General features: G+C 41.0%; 1 protein-coding gene across 1 annotated transcript in view; it reads right to left on the reverse strand.

Annotated features, from left to right (window-relative positions):
- LOC110202029 (protein FAM228B-like) overlaps nucleotides 1-25,547 on the reverse strand; it is a 39,243-nt gene that overhangs the window by 9,046 nt on the left and 4,650 nt on the right. The window contains exons 3-5 of the mRNA XM_078148904.1: nucleotides 23,875-23,984; nucleotides 22,597-22,665; nucleotides 11,452-11,643 (exon numbers count right to left, since the gene is read on the reverse strand). Coding sequence (XP_078005030.1) covers nucleotides 11,452-11,643; nucleotides 22,597-22,665; nucleotides 23,875-23,984 — 371 coding nt within the window. The remainder of the gene's footprint in view (nucleotides 1-11,451; nucleotides 11,644-22,596; nucleotides 22,666-23,874; nucleotides 23,985-25,547) is intronic.

The following is a 25,547-nucleotide window of genomic DNA, read 5'->3' on the forward strand; positions in this document are numbered from 1 at the left end:
CAAAGCCCTTGATTAGATCAACAAACGTTGTGCACCTCTGTTCTTCTGCTGGCATTTCTCCTGCAGTTGTCAGGAAGCAAACACCATATTAACCATTCCTTGGACCTTTCTGAATCCACACTGGCTCTCAGGTAGATCACTATCTTCCAGGTGAAGGATCAGCCTATTAAGGAAGACTCTGGCAAGAGAGAAACTGCCTCCTCCCATGATTTTCACAGGATAATTTATTTCCTTTGCCTTTATAGAGATGGACAATGGAGGCATCCTTGAACTCCTGGGAGATAATCTCCTCATGATATAACCCAGAAGATTTCAGTTAGATTTTGTATGAGAAGTGGATCCCCTGCCTTATAAATCTTAGCTGGAATAGCATCAGCACCAGGCATTTTGCCACATGAGAGGAGCCTAGTGGCACTGAAAAACTTTTTTAGTTGGAAGTTTGGCTAGATAGGGATTGACTTCATCCTGAGGTAAACAGTCAATGACTTCAACATTATTGATGATGGTCTGTTGAGAACACAATGGAAGTGTTCATCCCAGCTCTCCGGGATCATGGCCTTATCACTAATCAATGTGGCTCCATCAGCACTGAGTGGTTGAGATGCACCATAGGTCTTTGGCCCATAAATAGCCTTTAAGGCATCATAAAAGTGCTTTGGGTTGTTACCATCAGCATCAAACTGAATTCCACCTACTTTCTTACTGAGCCAAGAATCCTGCATCTCTCTCTAAGCTTCGCTTACATTTTACTTTTGATGGAGTTAAATGTTGCCTTCTTAGAAACAGATGAACTATCCTGCTAGTAAACCCTGTGGAGTTTTTGGTTTTCATTTCGCAGTTTCTGAATTTCCCCATCATTTTCATCAAACCAGTCTTGATGTTTGTGAGTGTTCAGCCCAGATGTGTAAACGTAGTGCTGTACACCAAATCTCTGAAAGCTGCCCACTCCTTTTATGCTTCACTGTTGCCAATTATGTGTTGGCTCAGCTTTCCCTCCAAATTAGTAATGAATTGTTCCTGCTTGAAGAAGTGCCTTAATCTGTTGACATTAAATCTTCTGGTAGTCATCTTGCCTTGAGGCCATTGCTTTTGTTGAATGCAGATATTTAGCTTGGAGAGGATGTCAATAATCAGTCCAGCACTCTGCACCACACATGGCCTTCACCACTCTTACATCCTGTTTCTTCTCCTTAGGACGATATAGTCTATTAAATGCCAATGTCTGCTATGAAGGTGCATCCATGAAGTTTTATTGCCTTTAGGTAAATGGAAAACAGTGTTGGTGATAAGTCATGATGTGCACTGATCTTCAGTAGTAAGTGACCACCTGCTATTGTTGATTCTGACTGCATTCATTCCCAGGAATCCCTGCCATATTTGGCAGTCTGAGTCTACTCTGGCATTAAAATCACCCAGAATTATAAGAAAAGAAATATTGGAGCAGCCCATATCTCCCACAACTGTCTGTTGGTAGTGAGCATTTATATATCTACAACTGTGTCTATATATGGTCCATCTGTGCCATTTTATTGATTGCTTTTGGAAAATTGTATGCATGACAGGAAAAAAAAAAACCTCCGTGTGTTTTGTGATCTGTTTTTTGAGTTCTTTAAGCCTTCAGAACAAGTCTCTCTCTTTCCTTTTTCCTTTCATTCCTGCACTCTTTGGACACTGGGAGTTCAAAGGGGGAGGTAAGAGGTAAGGAAATTCCCCCCCCCTCAAATTGTAGAAATTTGTGACGTTGTAAACTAATTAGAAACTAAATTTATGACAGAAAATTAAGTTCTCTACTATGCATCTCTAGATTTTGGGTTAAATATTTTTATAAATTCTGAAATAACCTAATGACTTTGGGAGTTAATATTCTTTAGAATTTGTTTTAAGAGAAATGAAGCCTCCCCCCATCCTCACCCCACCACCCAGAATGACAGATTTATTGTTTTACAGCCAAGAAAGGAAGGTCATTTTTCTGATTAGAGAGAAGCTTGTAAGTAAAAAAAAAAAAATAGACTGCATTAAACATTTTAAAAGTTAACTCTGCCTACAAAAAGAGAAGCTTATTTAAGAAAGCAACCTGAAATGTGAAGTTTATTTGGATAAATGCTTCGTTATTTGTCATTATTATATTATTCACTTCTGTGAATAATATACCAGAACTAAATTGTTATTTGAATAGTCCAAGTTTTTGTAAGCTGATAAAGATTTTTATAATTGCTAAAAGTATCTTAAAGGATTTGTGTTGCTTCTCTTTCATAGAGAATAACAGAACTGGTAACAATTCAGTAGTTTTAACTATTATAATTAAAGTATTGGCAAAGTCAGAACTATTATGAGTAAAAGTTTTTAGCAAGTCATTAGTTTTGTTTAACAACTATGTGTGCTAAAATTATAAAGGAGAAACTTAGTGAAGTAAAGATTAGAGAATAATAGTCTGAAATGCTATTGAAATAAGAAGCAGAATTTAGGGAGTGAACTTTAAAATTTAAGGATGTTTAAGGGAAGAATATGGAAGACAACAAGAAGTGTGGGTTTTTGGACCACGGGAGAGGGATGTCGAAAGAAAGGTTTGAGGGGACTTTTGTCTTTAAGTAGGAAGGTTGTGAGAAACATCATATATTTCTTTTATTGGGCATGACAAAAATTGCAGCTTGGTTTGGAAGCATATAGGGAAAAGTTACAGAGAGCTAGGAGTAAACTGATAAGCAATTAGAACCCAGATTTGAACTAAATTAAAATGTGCTTTTACATGGGATGATTGGAGTAGATTAAACCTAACATCAGAATATATTAAAAATCCTTGGCAGTGAATTAACTGGAAATAGTGAACCCCATAATATGAAATACTTTTATATGTTTCACAAAGGCCATGTTGTGAAACATATAATGCTAAATGAAAGTATAAATTGAGATTCCGTGAGATACCTTTTGGAAAATAAATCCAAGTGTAATTGAATTTATTCTGATCTCCTCTTAAGTGAAATTTTGTCTCTCCTAATAAGATGCTTATGATGAGTTGGAATATATTCTACTATTTTGCATTAAGGCAAAGTGTTGGGAAAATGAATGGATCTGGAAATTTGTCAGCTGTGTGATATTAAAACAAGTTACCTTAGTTTACCAATCTATGACATGAAAGTGATTAATATAAATTTAATAATTCAGTTAAATAGAAATATTGTTAAAATGGTGAGTTCTTTTTTGAAATCTGGATCCCTTTGTTTTGGATTCAATTGTTAAAAGAATGATGCTGCTGTTTATCCTTTGTTCTTAAAGAGGGAGGTGATGCCATGACATGCAAGTGAACTGGATTTAAGTGAGGGTGGGCTGTGCAAAGTCACCATGTTTGAAAGTATTGATTTGGGAATTCAATAGATAATAATGACGTTTTTACTGTGGTTTAGCTATAACAGAAATCTCTTTCAGATATCTGCATCTATGTAATGAAGAATTTAAGATCTTACAAATCCTGCAAGTATAGTAAGGTTGGTTGGTTTGTTTAACAGTAGCTTATAATACTTAAAATTTTGTGAGTTAACCTAACACTGACTTCAAACCAGTAAAGTTTTGTCTTATGTAATTTCATTTGGCCTTTGTGTGTGTGTGTGTGTGTGTGTGTGTTTTGATGAGGCAGTCAGGGTTAAGTGAACTGCCCAGAGTCACATAGCTAGTAAGTGTCAAGTGTCTGAGGCTGGATTTGAACTCAGGTCCTCCTGACTCCAGAGCCAATGCTCTATCCATTGCACCACCTAGCTGCCCCTGCCTTTGTCTATGTTACTATTTGCTACTTGAGTCTTTGATGGACTGTGTTTTGTGTTAATGCCTTTCCAGACTTTGAGGACTGTGAATTTAAAAACCATTTGTGGTAGTATGACTGTTTTCCTGTATGAAGGTAATTTGGAAATGTATTTCACTGAATTAATATCATTTGATTAGTATGGAGTTTTGCTTCATGTTTTAAATGCATGTATCATGTTTCTAAATTTTCTTTTTGTAAATTTTGAGAATTCATTGAATATGAAATGCTGTTAAGCTAATGGCACAATCATCTCATTGGAGATTTGATTCCTTTTGATTTGGATACTGTGAAATTATTGATTTAGTTGTTGGAGGCTATTGTCATAATATTTAAAATCTATTAAGTATTTAATTGGGTATATTTTAAAAGGGAAGAGTAATAGTTGCTTACTTTATGGAAAAGAAAAGGGGATGGGCTGGATAGAAAAACGACCTTTAAATAAAACTCTGTATTTGTAAACCCACCAGCTTCAGCAAGGTCATCAATAATTATCAGCCCTATAAGAGACTAGGGAATAGGGTCCTCCTCCTTCCCCATTACAAACACCCATGGAATAAGGGGGAAATTTTTAAGTGTGTTTATAGTCTAGAAATGATGTGGTTATGATAACTATGAAGCTATACTTGGAGTGGTCTACACTGAAGTTACATCTTTAGCCAACTTGGTCTTAACAGACTGCAGTCTTAGACATAGGAGTTAGCAAGCTATCTTATATTCTCTATGTGAACTTAAGTGAATATGATTACTTCATTAAATTCTAATGATTGCCTTTTTGCTTCAGGATGACTTTTAAGCTGTATTTAAGGAGAAATGCTAGAAGAAGGGAATGTCAAAAATCTTTTGTGTGATTGTTTTCAGAATGCCTGATAACTTTTTATTTGCTAGCTAATTCACTGCAACAGATTGAAAGTGCTGAGAACAATTGTGCCCAGCCTTTCTGTGATTAGTGAGACTTTGCTGTTTGAGGTGAAGCTTTTGGGACCTTGAATTTTCTTTCTGAGCTTTATCTTCCAGTGTTTTAATGCTTCAAGAAAATGCCAGCAGCTTAATGGGAGGGACACCAGTGGATGGCTCTGTCTCTGGGAATAAGGCTGGGAGGCTGACCTTGGGAAGGCTAAGGTTGAACCCTCTTGACTCAGTTTCCCATACAGGTAATCTTACCTGGTTAATTCTGAGCCTGGCTGTATATCCTGCCATATGCTTGGTTGCCTATACTCTTCTTACCTGAAATCCAGTGGAACTGAGGATGCATTATCTTGTCATCCATGTGCTATACATACATGCTGTGCCCATGAGTTTGGACCTGGAGAGCCATCAGTGATGTCCCCACTTCTTTCTCTCCTAGCCAGTCTCTCTCACCAGGGCAAGTTAAGCTGTGATTTTTATAATGAACCCAGTTGAACAGCTAAGTAAATGCCTATTTGGCTTTGTCATCTGCCTGCTTCAAGTGATCTGTATCTGTGTATTGGAAAAGGTCCTTAAGGTTTTCAGAATAGTTAGACTATGGTATAAGAGTTTGTGGGATCAAAATATAAATCTGTTCATTAGAGCAAGTTACAATCAGAAACATCTTCCATTTTGTAATAATGAAAAGAATTTTAGTACAGTCAGTTTTCTTAGAGGAGAGTCATTTATGGAATATCTTGTGTTACCTCAAGGGGGAAGTCAATTTTATTTAGCTTTATTATTTAATTTAGGATTAATAACTTTTCCTAGAACATGTCCTGTGGTACAGACATGGTTTACTGGAGTCACCTTCTTTGAACTCTGAAACTTGATTGCTTCTGGTGTTTACACATTCTATCCCAGGACTTTCTGATATAATTGAAGTTAACTTGGTAACTTTTAAGTAAATCCTTTTGTATATTAGAGGTCATCTTCTTATAAAACTGTCCTGTTTTATGTATGTTTTATTATTTTATATATTTATGCTATATAATTACATATTATCTAATTTTATTTTAATTATATAATATTATAATTATATATATATAATAATTATAATATATGTTTTCTTATAAGAATTAGGTCCTCATCAGTCCCTATTCCTGCTAAGGAGGGAACTAGAATTAACTGAGTTGAAATTGAATGGGAATTAATTGAAATCAAGTGGTATTTAAATTTGGAGTTCTAAATAATTAATAGTTAAAGTATAAATTATAAAGTAAAAAAATTGAGTAAAAATTTTAAGAAAAAAATTTGAGAGAGCAGCAAGATCAGTTATAAATGTGATTTTAAGGGTTTTAAGAATTCTACCTTCTGCAGCATTTAAAAATATTTAGTTGGAATGTATGGGGTTCAGCAGGACTAGCCCCTCTGGTGTGAGGGCTTTCTGAGCCATTTTCAGGGCTGCTCCTCCACGTTTGGTGTCCGTCTTCACCCAGCTCTCATCTGTGGCTCCAGGAAGCATGTGCAATGGCCACAGCCTGGTAAAACCATCTCGGCAGATAGGCTAAACCAAGTTGTGAGGGTAACTGACAGGCCTCAAACCCACTGGTGAGTTAGGGAGGTGTCTATCCCATGCATGTGAAGCCTTCCCATGGCAGAATGGGCGGATGGGAACAATTTGTTCCAATGGCCATGAAGGCGGCTGAAGGAGGCACTGTGGAGTGCTTAGAGCTTGGTCAGACAAGGAAGATGCCAAGGTCATCCATTGCATCTTGGACCATTGCCAGTCATCCTGATTTCTGTCTTGCCCCTGGACTTCAGTGACTCTGGAAGAAACAGTGAGGCTGATAACTTTGTGCAGCTGTCTTGCTTAAATCTAATTCACCCAAAGTCAGGAAATCACCTGGGATGTCATCTGGTGCTCTTTGAAAATGGACAGACAACAACAGCAGACATAGAAACTAGGACTGAGCGCTTTTCTAAATTTAGAAAAGCGCTCAGTCCTAGTTTCTATGTCTACTTTGGTCAATATTAAGTTTTTCACTGGAGGACTAATTTACAAGTCAGATTCTCATAGGTTTTTTTTTTTAAGATTCTTTCTTTAGTTTGTTGTTAGCAGTGCACATACCAGGCACAATGTTTAGATAAAGATGGAAACAGCCAGGGGTATTTAAAACTGAAATTTTCTGAGGGTTCCAGTGAACTGTGGGTTCCTAATTTAATGTTTTCAGAACCACAAGGTTTGAGCTGGTTTTAACTAATTATTGGAGAGGTAATGTTGAAAAGGTTGTCCTAAAGTGTTCTGAGATGTGTTTTGTAAAAGATTTCAGCAAGAACATCTAAGAATTTCTTTTTTTTTTCTTTTTGGCTAGGCAGAGGGGTTAAGTGACTTGCCCAGGGTCACACAGCAAGTAAATGTCAAGTGTCTGAGGCCAGATTGGAATTCAGGTCCTCCTGACTCCAGGGCCAGTGCTCTTTCCACTGCACCGCCTAGCTGCCCTGAACTTCTAAGAATTTCAATAAGCAATGTGGAACCGGAGAAGCAAATCTACTAAAGAAGAGACCTCTCCAGAGATGCCCCGAGGACTTCAAGGAGGTGTTCCCCAACCAGAGAGATGACCCAGGACATCTGAGCTCCAAGATGAAACCCTGCTTCAGTGGACATTGGGAGTGGGGCGCTGGGATGTGAGGAGGCTTGATGGTAGTTAACCCTGATAATCATCATAGCTTTGCTTTGGTCTTTTACTGCACAAGTATCTGCTTCCTGAGTTTTCTTCGTCATTGTGGAGACATGCAGATCTCTCTTCTAGATTTTATCCACGGTTTTAGAGATCCCTGCCAAGGCTTGGGCTGTGGTTAATCAGCCTCACTGTTGTTCGTTTTGAACTTTGCATTAGTTACCATGTTAATGCCTGTTTTGAAATTCGTGCTCGTGTGCCCTACTGTTGAGAATGATTATGTTGAGGATCTTAAAAGATCAGACTGTAGACAAGTCATCTATGAGAAATACATGTCTGTCATTGATCAAAGGGGAATTGGGAAGGTTACAGTTGATCCTCTATTGTTTTCTTATTGATCCCATTTACAAGTAATTGATCTTGCATGGTTCTTTGTCTCCGAACTGCGTTGTGCTGGCCTGTAATGGGTTAAATTTTAAACTCCATCTCTTCTTGCCTCAAGGAATTTAACTGAAGTTGGGGAATATGAAGAGGAAGGGAGTCAGGCCTGATATCTTTACTCCACATCCATCGGAAAAGGGCTGGTTGCATCTGCCCGTGAATCATGAGCCCTTCTTGGTCTCATGGGAGAAGGGGGTCATTGCCAGTCCTGTTGTTCTCAGTCCCATGATGTCATCTATCCTTCCTGTTCTTTGTGCTGCACTCCCCAAAACCTCTAAAGGGGGAGCTGTCCTTTTCCTCGGGGGTCTTTGGCATTAATGGAGGCCAGCCACAGCCCCATTTATTGACAGGCAGCACACCCCTGCTGATAAATGTTATCTTGCGTGGAGATCTGCCTCAGTTTACCCTTTTGTTAAAATTCAGTTGCCTCAGGCAGTTCATTGCTGCCAATGGATGATACACTAGGCCCAGAACTGGAGGGAAGAAGAGCACAGGTGAGGCTGCTCCACGATGCTGAGTCCTGGGTTTCAGCCCAGGATGAGCCTTGCACCGAGCAGTGTCTCAGAGAAGGGGTCCCGGCCCAAGGGGTGGGTGGGCTCAGCCCCAGACTGAAGCTTTCTTCACTTGATTTTCTGCACTGTGACAGGGAGGAGAGAATCAAACTGTGCATGAAAGGCACTGGCAGCTCATTACTAAACACCAGGAAACAAAAAGGCCTGAGATGGTGGTGACATCTCAAGGCCTTGTTTGTCATTGCAGTTCAAGGAGAGAAGCTTTGTGAGCAGACTCCAGTGACCCCGACCCATGCCAGGGAGGGGCCTGCTCCCTTTACCCCCAAGGGGAGATTCTAGGCCCCTCCAAATGTCTGTGCATCAAAATGAACACTAGTCTCTTTCCACTGAGGTGACCTGTCTGGGAGTCATTGGAATCATAGGCTGCATGCAGCTTGGCTCTCCCCAGAGGGCAAGCCCCAGGAAGGAGGCTTTGGTGGGCTGAGGAGACCTTCTCTGGAGGATTTAGGTGAGAACACTGACAACAGACACAGGGTAGGAAGGGTGAACCTGCCCTCCTGCAGCCCCCACTGAAGAGATCCCCACTCTCCTGGCACACAAGGACTCACCAGGTACTTCACTTTGTCTTGGACTGGATTAGAACTCATACCCAGAAAGGAGACAGTGCTCCACTGCAGGACTGGTCCCAGGGTTAGAAGACCCCAGGACTACTCTACCTTTAAATAACAGGGGTTCTTTTTCATCATGTAAAAAGGATCATGGTGCTCTAGGGAGGAAAGAAAAGAGCTGAGATCAGATCAGAATGAGTCCAGTACACATGGGGCTCACTCCCTCATGACACCAGACACAGCAATGGGTCAGTCAATCAATCTGAGACAGAAACCAGCCGCAGAAAACGTTCTGATCAGGAAGGAAATGCTTTGAGCCACTGGATGAAATCAGATGACCAGCACATTAGGATTTGTGGGGAGCATCAGACACAAGTGGGGCCTTGGTGTCTAAGAGAGGGAGCTTCCAGCAACTGCCCCAAAGCCAACCTTGGGACCCTCGGAGGAGGCCGACCTCGGAGCCAGTAACAGGGGAAACCCCTCTGAGAAGGCCAACCTTGGAGCCAGTAACGGGGGAACCCCTCTGAGGAGGCCATCCTTGGTGCCTATAATGGGGGGGACCCCTTGGAGGAGGCTGACCTTGGTGCCTGTATTGGGGGGACCCCTCTGAGAAGGCCAACCTCAGTGCCTATAATGGGGGAGTAGGAGGGGCAAGCAAGTCCAGAAGGTGGGTCACACCTCCCCTTCCTTGAACCCCTGGTCCACCAACCATGTCATCTGAGACACTGGACTTGGAACAAACAGCACATCCCACCAGCAGTTGGCAGAAGGCCACAGACCTGAGGAGCAAAGGGCAGCTGTAGGGTTCCACGAGAGCCCTGGCTCAGGGCCGAGTAGGACCTCACTCCACATGACCCAGGCGCAGAGCACACTAATTACTCACCTTGTGGCATATGCATCCCCTTTCCATGGGCTCTGTGAGGCCTGGGGAGCTCTCTTTCATAGTGCTGTCCTTGGTATCTGTTCTCTAAAAGCTAGCTCCCTCTGGCTGCACAGACAGTCAGTGAAGAGAACACCAGCAGCTAGCCATGAATGTCAGTAAAGTAGAGCCCTCAGGGTCACCTCAAGCTGCTCTCAAGGGGCCCCGCCTACCAGTGGCCTGGGCTCCAATGAACCATCTAAATGCCTGATACACAGTAGGCATTTCATAAATGTTTGTGACTAACTTTTACAAGGTGAAATAATCAGATCCAGAAGTTAACTGCTCTGCCTTTGGGCAGAATGCCTGTGGCACCCTCCCTCAGTGCTCTCCTGTCTGGGGCCAGGCTTGGGGTCTCAGCCCTCACATTAGGCAGGGTGTTCTGTCCTTCTGTCTGCCACAAACACATAAAAAACTCTGCCTCCTCCCGGAGGTCTCCCAAGTCCCTGTGATAGCCAAGAGGCCGGATGTCCCCATGGGCTAGGTGATTTCGTCTGTCTTTCCGTCTAACAATCATCCCTGCCTCTGTCTTGGTTTTCCTTCCCTCTCTGCCTTTCTTACAGTTCTGCACCTGCCTGTGGGCTGTCATTTGGGTTTGAGAAATGAGCATCAGTGGTTTCCTCTCACCCTTCCTGACGAGTTTGAGGAGACTCAAAGGAAATAATGCTTTTCTTCCTTTGGTGAATTCCCTTCTGGCCAAGAACCTGTCATTCCTGTTCTTTAGATGGGGGTCAGAAAACAAAGCCCCTTTTCAGACACCACTTTCACTTTGGCTGTCTGCTTCCCAATCTACATCTCCTCTGTCCTCCACAAGCCCTGACCCATCAGGCTAATTTACCTAGCCAGAAACAGAAGGAAGGTCACTCTCTCATTACCTGTCCTTAGGTGAGTCTGTGCTAGCTTGGGGCGCTTCCCTTTCTGCAGGTTCATAAACCATCCCTTTAATGAGTTCTAGCATTTTGCTAGCACAAAACCATAAAATGACAAAGTTGGGCTCGGCCCTAGAAATAGTCTGGCCTTCATTTCATAAGTGAGGACTCTCACTCCCTTGGTACACATGGCTTCTTCACTCTTATCCCCAGTGATGACCATGCTCCCAAACAGGGCTTTGCACACCATAGGTACTGTATAAATGCATGACCTGGGATGCTTCCTGGCCTATGGGTTAGACTGGTCATGTTCTACATTCATGGGGGAAAATACCACTTCTGCCGATAACTGAATGGAGTGGAATCACATTCATCCCCAGGACTCACGCTCACTCTCCATGTGTCTCCCTCGGTCTCCTTCTCCTCCCTCTCTCTCAGATCTCCATCCCTTTATGCCTCGAATAAACTTATCCGGGCACTGAGAACCACCAGCTTCCCTCCGTCTGACCAGCCTCCCCAGAGGTCTCCTCCATGGGAGGCAACACCAGGGTCTGGTGCTCAGGCCGCCTCTAGCCTGGGCTCCACTCAGAAATGGGAAATGGTTTCTTGGCAAACCCAAACCCCAGAGAATGAGCACAGAAAATGGGGGTTCACATGATGCTTTGAGCTCCTGTCTCAGGGACTGCTCCCCAAAGAATGGGTGCCACTGTCCCCCCAGGGGCAGAACCAGAGCTCAGTACCGTGGTGTTCCTGAATCGCCAGTAGCCATCCGGCTCCAAACGCTTCTTCTTCTCCATCTCCCTGGGGGAGCTGAATTTGTCAATGATTTTCTGCTGGAGAGGACAGTCCACGTTCTCAACCCATCTTTTGTGCAGCATCTCTTTCCTCCTTGCATTTAAAAAATCTTGGTGCTGCAGATACTTGTCCAATTTCTAGGAGAAAGTGAGACACGACAGACAAGTGAGAACTTTCACTCCAGGAGACAGAATGAAGAGACAGCCTCATCCACTTCCTCTCTCCTAAGCCACAAGGGGGCATTTTTCTCACCCTTCCCGCCAGCCTCCCAAAGACAAAGGGCCGTGAAGCCAGAGGAGGTGCCATGGGTCTCAAAACACTCTCTCCTTTCTGTAAAGACAACTGATGGGACAGGCTCCCTGGGCTTCTCCTGAAACTCCTTCTCAAATTGGACTCCCCTCCCTCAGGAGTCCTTTCCATCACTAACCTCAGACCTTCTGCCTGCACTCCATCTTATTTACTCCTTTTTGCAGGGAAGATAAGAATTGGGGTCCTAGGTGCTATCTGACTTCCTTGTTCTTGCCTAGTCCAAGTGGGAGAGTCAAGGGCCCAACAAGAAAAGAGCCACATGTTTGCTCCCCAAAACCATTTTTTCCAAGATTTTAACAAAAGAAAAAATTCATCAGTCATTTTTGAAAATTTTGAAGCTTTTTTTTTTAACACTTAAGATGGAAAGTGGCAGAGATCCCCCCTGGAGAAGCAAAGCAGATTAGAAACATCTACTGCCCATGTCTAGCCATTGATGTTTTCACCTTGCACAGGAGGGCTGGACCCAGAGTTTCCAAGGATGAAAAAATTGGGCCGAATCACATGGAGAGTAGTAGATGAGATGATGTGGGACAAAGCTGCTTTCAGCCCTCCCCTCTCCTGGAGTCCTCCCTCAGTGACTGGCAGGACCTACAGTCAAACTGGCTAAGGCTCCTCACCAGGCCACCAACCACTAGGCAATGAATTCTGTGCCCATGTCAACTCAGAAAGCAGGAAAACAATGAAACACCCCTTCCCTCATGTGGCACCCTCAGATTGGTAGACAGCCTAGGGGGGCTTACAAGGCACACAGTCTTCTGTCTATAAGTTTTAGTTAGCAGTTCTAAATGTGAGATTGGGGTCCAAGAAGTCTAGAAGACCCGCGGACAGGAAATCTAAAGCCAGGTGAGTTCCCACTGGAGCAGGCAGAGTCTGGCTCATGCTCAAAGGCCACAAGCAATGCTGCTTTATGGAGCAAGTGGCCATCGTGCTGGGCAACTAAGTAAGACCAAAAATGTGCCAATGCTGTGGGCAGGAGATGAAGAGGTAGAAAAGATCCTATGAAGAACACACAGAGTCCTGTGCTCCTGGATTTGCACTGGACTTCCAAGACATCTATGAGCAATAATCCACTCTATCACCTACACAACAATGGCTTGGGAGCTTGGAAACCACCAGGAGGGGCAGTCCACCCATCCCACTTTGGGAGGAAGCTCTCATTGTTAGGGTTTGGCAAGATCCCCAGGTCAAGACAACACCTGTGGGAAGACTGGGACAAGCACAGCGAGGCTTGTGAGGAGGAGGAGGTCGGAAAATGTGGTCCAGAATTATAAAATGAAAGACACCAAAGGCTTGTGGGATCCTCTAAAGCAACCTAAAATGGGAGCAACTGTTTCAAAGAAAAGGGCAAGAAGATGAAAGACAGGAAAACTTTGCATGAAACTGCCAAAAAGCCAGAATAAATGAGTTCAGGGGAAAAAAAAAGTCCTTGGTATGATGTATCATACTGAGGGGAAAGGGAAAGCAAGGAGAAATGCCTAACTAGGAAGAATAACATGGGGGCAGCTTGGTGGCGCAGTGGATACAGCACTGGCCCTGGAGTCAGTAGGATCTGAGTTCAAATCCAGCCTCAGACACATAACATTCACTAGCTGTGTGACCCTGGGCAAGTCAGTTAACCCCTATTGCCTCACAAGGAAAGAAAAGAAAGAGGCATTACCAAGGGGCAGCTAAATGGTGCAGTGGATAGAGCTCCAGCCTTGGAGTTCAGGAGAACCTGAGTTCAAATTCAGCCTCAGACACATAACACTTACTAGCTGTGTGACCCTGGGCAAGTCAGTTAACCCCATTGCCTAACAAAAACCAAAAAAAAAAAAAAAGGAATAACATGGCAGCAGCAACTGCGCCTCAACCAGAGAAAAGGAATATCCCCAAAGAACTTCCAGAGTGGTTCAGAATCTCAAGAAGACTGGAAATAAGACCAAGAATTTCAAAAGAAGAGTTTCAGAAAAGCAATAGATTCTGTAAAGAATAGAGAAGTTCAGGCTGACTAAAAAAAAAGAGAGAGAGAGATGGAAGAACAAACAAGAGGGGGAAATTTTTAAGCAATAAAACTTGGAGAAGACTTTAGTTCTCTATAAACCAAAGCAATACATCTAAAGAACAAAACTCAATGAGGCAATGATAGTTATCTCAGGGGAAAAAATGTGAAGAAACAAGGAGTCAATATCAGGAAACCATGAAACCCCCCCCCAAGAAAACCAACAACAACAAAGACCTGAAAGTCTGGAAAATGCATAGCAAAATGCAAATAGAATCAATCCACAGCTTGCCAACAGGGAGGAACCTGAAGTTTAACTCACTCCAAAATTTTATTAAGTTGCCAAACTGTAGTATCAAAGAGAAAATCCTACAAGTAGCCAAAAGGAAGCAATTCACATGTTCAAAAGGACTAAATCAATATGTAAGACTATTCAGTAATGATTTAAAGACATGGCTGAAATATGCTATGCCAGAAATCAAAGAGAAATTAATAGACACTCTAAAACTAATAATCCTGAAAATTTAACATATTACATCATGACAAATGAGGTCAGAAAATTTACTTCTTTCTTCCTGAGAAATCCAGAACTGAGCAGTGCCTTTGACAGGCAAATTGATCAAGGAGGGGAAAATTAACAGTGGCATCTAGAATTAAACACAAATGATGATGAAGAATTACCAAGTTTTACATTCTAAAAGGAAGTGACAAGAAAGGTGCAGGTCTTAGGTCATATCTAGTGTAAGGTAAATACTTTGTAGAAGAATGGAAGAATAGGGCCTGAGAAGTGAAATAATATTCAAGAGAATAGATCTGAAGCTGGAATCATCCAGCCCAACTCCTTTATTTTACTGATGAGAAAACTGAGGTTTATACAAGTTAAGTGATTTTGTTCAAGCCCACAATACGATAAATAGCACAGACAGCATTCAAACCCAAGTCCTTTGACTATATAACCTAGCTGTCCCCACTGACCCATGGTGTCTCCCTTTTAAAAATTAAGATGCATAAATTGAACCCCAAAAGTAAAGGATAATGAAACAAAGAGGTGGAAGGTAGAGACCAGGAGGTGATTTTTTTTCTCAATTACATGTGAAAACAATTTTTGTTTTGTTTTGGTTTTGCTAGGCAATGGGGTTAAGTGACTTGCCCAGGGTCACACAGCTAGTGTCAAGTATCTGAGGCTGGATTTGAACTCATGTCCTCCTGACTGCAGGGCTAGTGCTCTATCCATTGCGCCACCTCGCTACCCCTAAAAACAATTTTTAACATTCATTTTGCTAAATGTTGAGTTCAACATTCTTTGTATCCCCCCTCCTTAAGAAGGCAAACAATTTGATATATATATGTGTATGTATACACATATATACATACTGTACATAAATATATATGTATGTATGCAGTCATACAAAACATTTCCATATTGACCATGTTACCAAAAAAACCAACCAAAGAAACCCACAGACTCTCCCCTTAAAACAAGAAAAATAAAGGAAAAAAGTATGCTTCAATCTGCATTCAGACTCCATCAGTTCTTTCTCTGGAGGTAGACAGCATTTTTCATCATAAGTCCTTTAGAATTGTCTTGGATCATTGTATTGCTAAGAATAGATCTAAGCTATTTACAATTGAGCATCATACAATGTTTCTGTTACTGTGTACAATGTTCTTCTGGTTCTGCTGTCTTCACTTTGTATCAATTCATGTAAGTCTTCCCAGGTTTTTCTGAAATGATCCTACTCATCATTTCTTATAATAGTTTTCCATCACAAACATATACCACAACTCGTTCAGTCATTCCTCAATTGATGGACATCCCCTCAATTTTCAATTCTTTTATCACCACAAAAAGAACTACTGTAAATATTTTTGTACATATAGGTCCTTTTCCTTTTCCTTTGATCTCTTTGGGATACAGACTCAGTAGTAGTATTGATAGGTCAAAGTGTACGAAGTGTTATAGCTCTTTGGCCATGGTTCCAAATTGCTCTCCAAAATGTTTGGATCAGTTCACAACTCCACAAACAGTGCATTAGTGTCCCAATTTTTTTTAACATCCCCACCAACATTTGTCATTTCCTTTTTCTGTCACATTAGTCAATCTCATGAGTGTGTAATGGTAACCTCAGAGTTGTTTTAATTTGCATTTCTCCAAACAATAGTGATTTAGAGCATTTTTTTTCACGAGTATAGATAGCTTTGATTTCTTCATCTGAAAACTTCCTGTTCATATTCTTTGGCCATTTATCAATTGGGAAATGACCCATATTTGTTTTTTTTTTAAATAAATTTTGACTCCTTTTTCTATATATTTGAGAAATGAGGCCTTTATCAGAGAAACTTATTGTAAAGTTTTTTCCCCAGTTTCCTGCTTTCCTTGTAATCTTGACTACATTGGTTTTGCTTCTGAAAAACACTTTTAGATTTAATGTAATCAAACTTACCCATTTTCTATCTCATAATGCTCTTTCTAATCCTTGTTCAGTCATAAATCCTTACATCATCTATAGATCTTTCAGGTAAATTATTCCATGCGTCCCTAATTTGTTTATGGTATCACCCTTTATGTCTAAATCATGGACCCATTTTGACCTAATCTTGGCATATGGTGTGAGATGTTGGTCTATATATAATTTCTGCCAAACTGCTTTCCAGTTTTCCCAGCAATTTGTGTCAAATAGTGAATTCTTGTCCCAAAAGCTTGGGTCTAGATTACTACAGTCACTTACTACTGCTGTGTATTGCATACCTCATCTATTCCACTGGTTCACCACTCTACTTTTTAGCCATTACCAGATTGTTTTGATGAGTACTGCTTTGTAATGCTTTTAGATCTGGTATGGCTAGGTAACCTTCCCTAGCATTTCTTTTCATTAGTCCCCTTGATATTCTGGACCTTTTGTTCTTCCAGATGAATCTTAATATTTTTCTAGCTCTACAAAATAATTTTTGGTAGTTTGATTGGCATGGCATTGAATAAGTAAATTAATTTAGGTAGAATTGTCATTTTTATTATATTAGCTCGACCTACCCATGAGCAATTAGTATTTTAGATCTGACTTTATTTGTGTGAAAAGTGTTTTATAATTGTATTCACATAGTTTCTGGGTTTGTCTTGGCAGCTAGATCCCCAAGTATTTTACATTGTCTATTGCTATTTTAAATGGAATTTCTCTTTCTGTTTTTTACTGCTGGACTTTATTGGTTATATGTAGAAATGCTGATGGTTTTTGTGGACTTATTTTATATCCTGCAACTTTTCTAAAGTTGTTAATTATTTCAACTCATTTTTAGTTGATTTTCTATGATTCTCTAAGTATACCATCAAATCATCTGCAAAGAGTGATAGTTTTGTTTCTTTATTGCCTATTCTAATTCCTTAATTTTATTTTTCTTCTCTTATTGCTTTGGCTGGCATTTCTAGTACAATATTGAATAATGGTGGTGATAGTGGGCATCCTTGCTTCACTACTAATCTTATTGGGAAGGTTTCTAGTTTATCTCCATTACAGATAATGCTTGCTGATGGTTTTAGATAGATACTGCTTATCATTTTAAGGAAAGTTCCATTTATTCCTGTGTTTTCCAGTGTTTTTAACAGGAATGAGTATTGTATTTTGTCAAAAGCTTTTTCTGCATCTATTGAGACAATCATATGATTTCTGTTGGTTTTGTTTTGATATGGTCAATCATGCTGATAGTTTTCCTAATATTCAGTTAGCCCTGCATTTCTGGTATAAATCCAGTCTGGTCATAGTGTATGATCTTTGTGATATATTACTGTTATCTCCTTGCTAGTACTTTTTTTTTTAATTACGGAGACATTCATTAGGGAAATTGGTCTATATTTTTCTTCCTCAGTATTTGCTCTTTTTGACTTAGGTATAAGCACCATATTTGTGTCATAAAAGGAATTTGGTAGGACTCCTTCTTTGACTGTTTTTCCAAATAGTTTATATAATATTGAAATTAATTGTCCTTTAAATGTTTGATAGAATTAATTTGTGAATCTATCTGGCCCTGGGGATTTTTTCTTAGAGGATTCATTTATGGCCTGTTCAATTTATTTTTCTAAGATAGGGTTATTTAAGTATTCTATCTCTTCTGTTAATCTAGCAGATTTATATTTTTTAAGTATTCATCCATTTCACTTAGATTGTTAGATTTATTGGAATATAATTGGGCAAAATAGATCCTCATAATTGCTCTAATTTCATCTTCATTAGTGGTAAATTCACCCTTTTCATTTTTGATACTAGTGATTTGGTTTCTTTCCTTTTTTTTTTTAAGTCACATTAACCAATGGTTTATCTTATTGTTTTTTTCTAAAACCAGCTCCTAGTTTTATTTATTAGTCCATAGTTTTCTCACTTTCAATTTTACTAATCTCTCCTTTGATTTTCAGGATTTCCAATTTGGTATTTAATTGGAGATTTTTAATTTGTTCTTTTACTAGTTTTTTTTAGTTGTATGCTCAGTTTATTGATCTGCTCTTTCTCTATTTTATTGATGCAAGCATGTAAAGATATAGATTTTTCCTAAGTACTGCCTTAGTTGCAATCCCATAAATTTGATATGTTGTCTCATTGTTGTTACTCTCTTTAATGAAATTATTATTTCTATGATTTGTTCTTTGACCCATTCATTCTTTAGTATTAGATTATTTAGTTTCCAATTAATTTTTAATTTATCTTTCCATGACCTTTTATTGAATGCAATTTTATTGTATTATGATCTGAAAAGGATGGATTTTTCTGCATTGGTTGTGAGGTTTTTATGCCCTAATACATGGTCGATTTTTGTGAAGGTGCCATGTACAGCTGAGAAAAAGATATACACCTTTTTTTTTTTGTTGTTCAATTATGTCCTCTTTGTAACCCCCTGGACCATACTGTCTAAGGGATTTTCTTGGCAAAGATACTGAAGAGGTTTGTGATTCCCTTCTTCAGTGGAATAAGGCAAACAGAGGTTACATGACTTGCCCAGAGTCACACAGCTAGTAAGTGTCTGAGGCTGGATTTGAACTCAGATCTTTCTGACTCCAGGCTAAGCACTTTATCCACTGGGCCATCTAGCTGTCCCATACTCCTTTCTATTATCATTCAATTTTCTCTAGGGTCTGTATCTAACTTTTCTAAAATTGTATTCATCTCCTTAACTTCTTTCTTGTTTATTTTTATTGTTTAGATTTATCAAGTTCTGAGAGGGAAAAAATGAGAGCTCCCACTAAAATAGATTTATTGTCTGTTTCCTCCTCCAATTCATTTAACTTTTCTTTTAAGAATTTGGATACTCTGCCATTCGGTGCATGTATGTTTAGTACTGATTCTACTTCATTGTCTATGTTACCTTTTAGCATAATATAGTTTCCCTGCTTATTTCTTTCAATTAGATCTATTTTTGCTTTTGTTTTGTCTGAGATCCTGATGCTACCACCTGCTTTTTTTTTTTACTCCTGCTAAAACATAAAAATTGTGCTCCAGCCCTTTATTTTTATTCTGTGTGTCTCTCTCTGTTTCAAGCATGTTTCTTGTAAACAACATATTCTTGGATTCTGGTTTCTAATGCATTCTGCTATCTTCCATTCTATGGGTGAGTTCATCCCATTCATATTCACAGTTATGATTACTGTGTATTTCCTTCTGTTCTATTTTGCCCCTGTTTAATCATCTTTCTTTTTATTTACTCTGTCCCTCCTCAAAAGTCTGTTTTGCTTCTGACCACTGCCTTCCTTTATCTGCCCTCCCTCTTATTACCCCCTCCCTTTATCTTATCCCTTTCTCTTCCTATTTCCCTATTGAGTAAGAGAGATTTTTATACACAACTGAGTGTGCACATATGTTCTTCGCTTTTTCAACCAATTCCAATGAGTGAGGTTCCAGCATTGCCCACCACCACCTCCATTTCCCCCTCTATTGTAAAAGTTCTTCCTTGCACACTTCTTTTATGTGACATAATTTTCCCCATTCAGTCTTTCTTAATCCCCTTTTCTCCATACATTCCACTTTCTCACCCCTTAATTTTTATTTTTTTTAAATCATCTCACCATAGTCAACTACACCCATGCCCTCTGTATACTCTTTCTAGCTGCCCTAAAAATGACAAAGTTATTAGAAGTTACACGTATCATCATCTCATATAGGAATGTTGAGTTTAACCTTTTAGAATTCCTTATGATTACTTTCTCTTGAGTCTTGTATTTGAAAGTAAAATTTTCTATTCAGCTCTGGTCTTTTCACCAGGAATGCCTGAAAGTCTTCTGATTCATTAAATATCCAATTTTCCTCCTGAAGGATTATATTCAGTTTTCCTGGGTAGGTGATTCTTAGTTGTATTACTAACTCCTTTGTCCTTTGGAATATCACATTCCAAGTTCTCCAATCCTTTAATGTAGAAGCTGCTAAATCTTGTGTGATCCTGGCTGTGGTTCCACAATATTTTAATTGTTTCTTTCTGGCTGCTTACTACATTTTTTTCCTTAACCCTGGAGCTCTGGAATTTAGCTATAAATATTCCTGGGAGTTTTCATTTTGAGACCTCTTGCTTTCAATTTCTACTTTACCCTTTAGTTCTAGGATACCAGGGCAGTTTTCCTTGACAATTTCTTGAAATATGATGTCTAAGCTCCTTTTTTTTTTAAATCATGACTTCCAGGTAATTCAATAATTTTTTATTTCTCTTTGATGTATTTTCCAGGTCAGTTGTTTTTCCAGTGAGATATTTCACATTTCCTTCTATTTTTCATTCTTTTGATTTTTATTGTTTCTTGATGTCTCATAAATTCATTGGCTCCCACTTGCCCAATTCTAGTTTTTGAGGAATTGTTTTCTTCAGTGAGCTTTTGTACCTCTTTTTCCATTTGGCCAATTCTGCTTTTTAAGATGTTTTTCCTTCAGTATGTTTTATACCTCTTTTACCAAGCTGTTGACTCTCTTTTCACAAATTTCTTGCATCACTCTCCTTTCTTTCCCCAAGTTTTCCTCTACCTCTTTTATTTTATTTTAAAAATCTTTTTTGATCTCTTCCTGGAATTCTTTTTGGGCTTGTGTCCAATTCACATTTTCCTTTGAGGCACTGTACATAGCTGTTTTTATTTCATTGCCTTCTGAGTTTGTGTCTTGATCTTCCCTGTCACCAGAGTAACTTTCTATGTTCAGATTCTTTTCACTGTTGTCGTTTACTCCTTTTTCCAGCCTATTTCTTAATTTTTAAAACTTGGGCTCTGCTCTTGGGGGGCTACTATCCCAAGTTTCAAGTTTTTCATACTGCTGTTTTTAGAACTAGTTCTGGAGATCTTTAAGTTTTCAGTTCTTCTAAGGCAGTCTAATCTAAGGAAAGGTGTGGTCACTGCTCTCCTGGCCCATGCGCTGATCTGTGAATGACCACAAGTACTCTTTTCTGTTCTGGACCTGTGACCACGGCCCTCACTCCTGCAAGTACTCTTCCTTACCCTAGGACGCTGACCTGGAACCACACATGGGCAATGCAATAGAGTCTGGCACCTAGTGCCAGCAAAGGGCCCCCTGCAATCTCCCTGTGACCAGCTGGCTGAACCCCTTGCCATCTGTGGACTGACAGTTACATGCCCCCAAGTCCTGCTACCGGCTTTCTGGGTCACTGCCTGTGCTGGACCGTGTTCTACTCTCACCCCGGTGAGTCAGACCTTTCCTGCTGACCGTCTAAGTTGTCTAGGGCTGGAAAAGTATTTCCCCTTGACTTTTTATTGGTTCTGTACTCCATAATTCAATTTAAGATGTTGTTTGGAGGGGAATCTGGGAGACCTTGGGTGAGTCCCTGCCTTTACTATGTCATTTTGGCACCAATTCCCCTCCAAAGGTGATTCTTAAACTTAATTGTTACCTGTACAATGCAAGCAAAGGTTAAAAGAATAGGGAAAGAAAAATCACTTAAAGCAAATTTAGTTTGTATGGAAGTTTATGTGGGGATGATTAAAATTATACTCAAAGGAGAATAAGTTTTACTTGTATTTGGTGCGGGCAGGAAGGGTTGAGGAGGGTATAGCAGTGCAATAGTAAGACTATAGTGTTGGACTGGTGAGGAGCTACTTGGAAAGTAGAAAACCTTCCCCAGGAACGAACTCCCTGAAAAGTAGGACAGAACAGGGAGTCTTCCATAACTCCAAAGGCAAAAAGAAATAATGAACAAAATCAAAAGATTGAAATAACAGAAGTTTGAGGTGTATGTAGCATCAGAAACAGCAGACCTGGGAAATAGCCACAGGGAAGGTAAATTCAGAATCAAGGAATTCTCCAAAAGCTATGACCAAACAAAAAACCTGCAGTCATCAAAGGAAAATGCCCAGATCTACCAGAACAAGAGGACAAGATGAAAACAGAAGGAATCCATCAATCACCTCCTGGAAGAAAGCCAAACTGAAAACCCCGGGAAATGTAGATGAAATCCAGCACTTACTTACAAGTCAAAAAAATACTTCAAGCAGCCAGGAAAAAAGAGAACGTAAGTACCAAGGAACCACAGTCAAGATCTCACAACACTCAACTACAAATACTTTAAAGGAGAGAAAATGTTAGGCTATGTCCAAGGGCACATAGCTGGCCAAAGGTAAAGGCTTCCTTTGAAACTCGGAGTCTTGGTGAGCTGCCCAGAAGGCAAAGAAATTATGAGCCTTGTCCAGGGGAACCCAGCCAGGATGCCTTCCTGTCTCCAAACCACATGCTTAACAATGTACAATCATAGGACAGTTCCAGAGCACTTGTGGGTGTGGACAAGCCAACAACAGCGGGGGACCCATTCCCAGGCTGGCCACCGTGTTGTTACTCACCTTTATGATGTAGTTTTCTTTGCACAGCATGCCCTCGACAGCAGCATCAATATCATCCTTCACTAAGGTCTAAAACAGAAGTGACACAGACACCTTCTTGAGAAGTTTTGTGCAAATCCATCATGTATTGGGGGGAGGGGCAGCCTAGGGCCATGGAATGCCACTGAACATGGAATCAAATTCTGGCTGTAGGGCCTTGGGCAGATCCCTTAACTCCCTGGGCCTCAGTTTTCTTCTCTGTAAAATGTCTCCGAGGTTGGGATGCAGGACACACAGAAATTCACAGGAGACAGAATCCATGGAAGGACCCAGGGACACAAACCTCACACCCACAAGCAGGACGAAGTGATGCTACTAAATCAACTCAGGGCTTAGCAAATGGCTGGGCTCAAAGAGTAGTCATTAATTCTTCAATGTCAGCACAGGCCAAGTGGGGTCTGCAGTGGGACAGAGGGAGCTGGGGCCCACAGAGGCCAAAATCATGAAGAGGAGGAAGAGGCCACTGGAACCAGGTCCTCAGACTCCCATCGGGGAAGCAAGGAGGCCCTGAACTGGGAGGGGTCCTGACCCCGAGGAGGATGGAGGGTCAGGCCTGATGGCCTGCAGGTCAAGGAGGGAGGCACCATCACACAGCAGATGGGAAGGTTTCATTGGACTGCAAATGAAACCCCACCTCCAAACCATCCAACCAAAACCTTTCACAACCCTGGGTCATGTTGGGAAAGTCCTAGCATTTGGGAATAGAGCAGTGACTGTCCCTTCACTCTCTGCCCTACTCAGGCCTCACCTGAGTCCTCTGGCCAGTTCTGGGCACCTCCCTTAGGAAGGCCGGAGAGCGTCCAGAGGAGGGTGACCGGGCAGGAGGGAAGTGTCTGGAGAAGAAGAGACACAGTGGGGACAGGAGCCCCAGAGCCTAGTGAGGGGCCTTGGGGTGTGAGAACTCAGCCAGAACGGAACAGGAAAGACCTGGTGGCCATGGAGACATGCGGGTAGGACCAGGTGACTGCAGAGGGCTCTTCCGGGGCTGCTTTCCACTTGGAGATGTCTAGTGGGTCATTAGTGAGGCTGCACTTCAAGCTCAGGAGATATGGGAGCCCTGGCCCTCGAGAGGAACCGGGCGGGTGGGAGAGGTGGCATCTCACCACCTCACCCCCAGGGTCAGTTCTTTGTCTCATTTCTGGGCCTCCTCCCATGCCTACCATCTGTGGGGTGTTGTCTAACCAAATTCACCTCAAATTTGTCCACATATAGCCCAGACAGGTCCTGCATCCTTCCTACCTCCACAAAAGACACCTTCGGGGCATTTGCACATTCCTTGGAGCTTCTCCGTGCAGGGGAATCAGCATGCCTTACATCCTGATTCATTGTGGTCACAAACAGCTGCGACTCTAGAAAGGAAGATATGTCAGCAGACAGAGAATCAGAACTCTCATCCACACTGAAGAAACTGAGGAACAGATGGGACTGCGACTGGCCCAGAGCACCGGGCCTGGAGTCAGGAAGACCCAAGTTCAAATCCAGCCTCAGACACTTCCTAGCTGTGTGACCTGGGCAAGTCACTTCACCTTCCTCTGTAAAATGGGGCTCATAGTAGCATTCGCCTCCCAAGGCTGTTGTGCAGATCATATGAGATAATTCTCATAAAATGCTTAACACAGTGCCTGGAACACAGCAGGTGCTTAATAAATGGTTACCCCTTCCCTTCCTCCCACTGCCTTGTACTGCTTCCACCCCCTAATTCACCATGGACCATTTATAGCCTGCTGAGAAGGGTTGGGTTTTTTTTTTTAGGTCCTTAATAAATGTTTATTGACTGACATTCTACAATGCATAATAAATGGCTATTTGAAGTTAATATGATCATGGTATAAAACAGAGGAGAAGCAGAGCAGATATCTCTTTTTTGTTTGTTTTATCAATCTACTCACATTAATTTATTTTGAATGATCAACAATCACTTCCATAAGCTTTTGAGTTTTAAATTTTTCTCCCCCTCCCTCCCCACCTCCCTCCCCAAAATGGCCCGCAATCTGATGTAGGCTATACTTCTATATTCCTATTAAACATATTTTCACATTAGTGATGTGGTAAGTAAGAATTAGAACCAGTAAGAGGAACCATCAGAAAGAGGAGATAAAATATAACAGAAGGAAAAAAATAGCAAATAGTATGCTTTGATCTGCATTCAAATTCCATTGTTCTTTCTTTGGATGTGGATAGCATTTTCCATCACAAGGCTTTTGGAGACATCTTAGATCCTTGTATATCTGGGAAGGGTTAGGTTTATCAATATTAGTCATCACACAACGTGGCTGTTATTGTGTACAATGTTCTCTTGGGTCTGCTCACTTCACTCAGCATCCATTCATGTAAGTCTTTCCAGGTTTTTCTGAAGTCTGGCTGCTCATTATTTCTTATAGCAAAATAGTATTCCATTACATTCATATACCACAACTTGTTCATCCATTCCCCGATTGATGGGCATCCTCTCAATTTCCAATTTTTTGCCACCACAAAAAGAGCTGCTATATGTTTGTACATGTGGGTCCTTTTCCCATTTGTATGATTTCTCTGGGATATAGCCCTAGAAATGCTATTGCCGGGTCAAAGGTGATAAGGGGGTTTTTAAGTCCAGAGGGGGATGCTGTCTGTGGGCCATTCTGGGGCACCTGCTGTAGATGCTGTTTGAAGTCAGTGCTCTGTGGATGCTTCCCAGGCCAGGGCTTTAGAGCGCTATGCACTGGAGATGGAAGGGGGCACGGCTCTTCTGGAATGTCACTGCTCCCAGGCTGGGGCAGTCCCCATCAAGGGATACACTGGGACAGGCTTAAGGATTCTAATTGCTCAAATTAATGGAAAGGCGTCGATTACCAGAGCTGTGCACACTCAGGATTCACATAAATACAACTACAAAACAGTCTACAGAAATAAAAGAAAGCTTTCCATTTGTG

The sequence above is a fragment of the Phascolarctos cinereus genome, unplaced genomic scaffold (assembly GCF_003287225.1).
Source record: "Phascolarctos cinereus isolate Bilbo 61053 unplaced genomic scaffold, phaCin_HiC Scaffold_2;HRSCAF=192, whole genome shotgun sequence".
NCBI lineage: Eukaryota > Metazoa > Chordata > Mammalia > Diprotodontia > Phascolarctidae > Phascolarctos > Phascolarctos cinereus.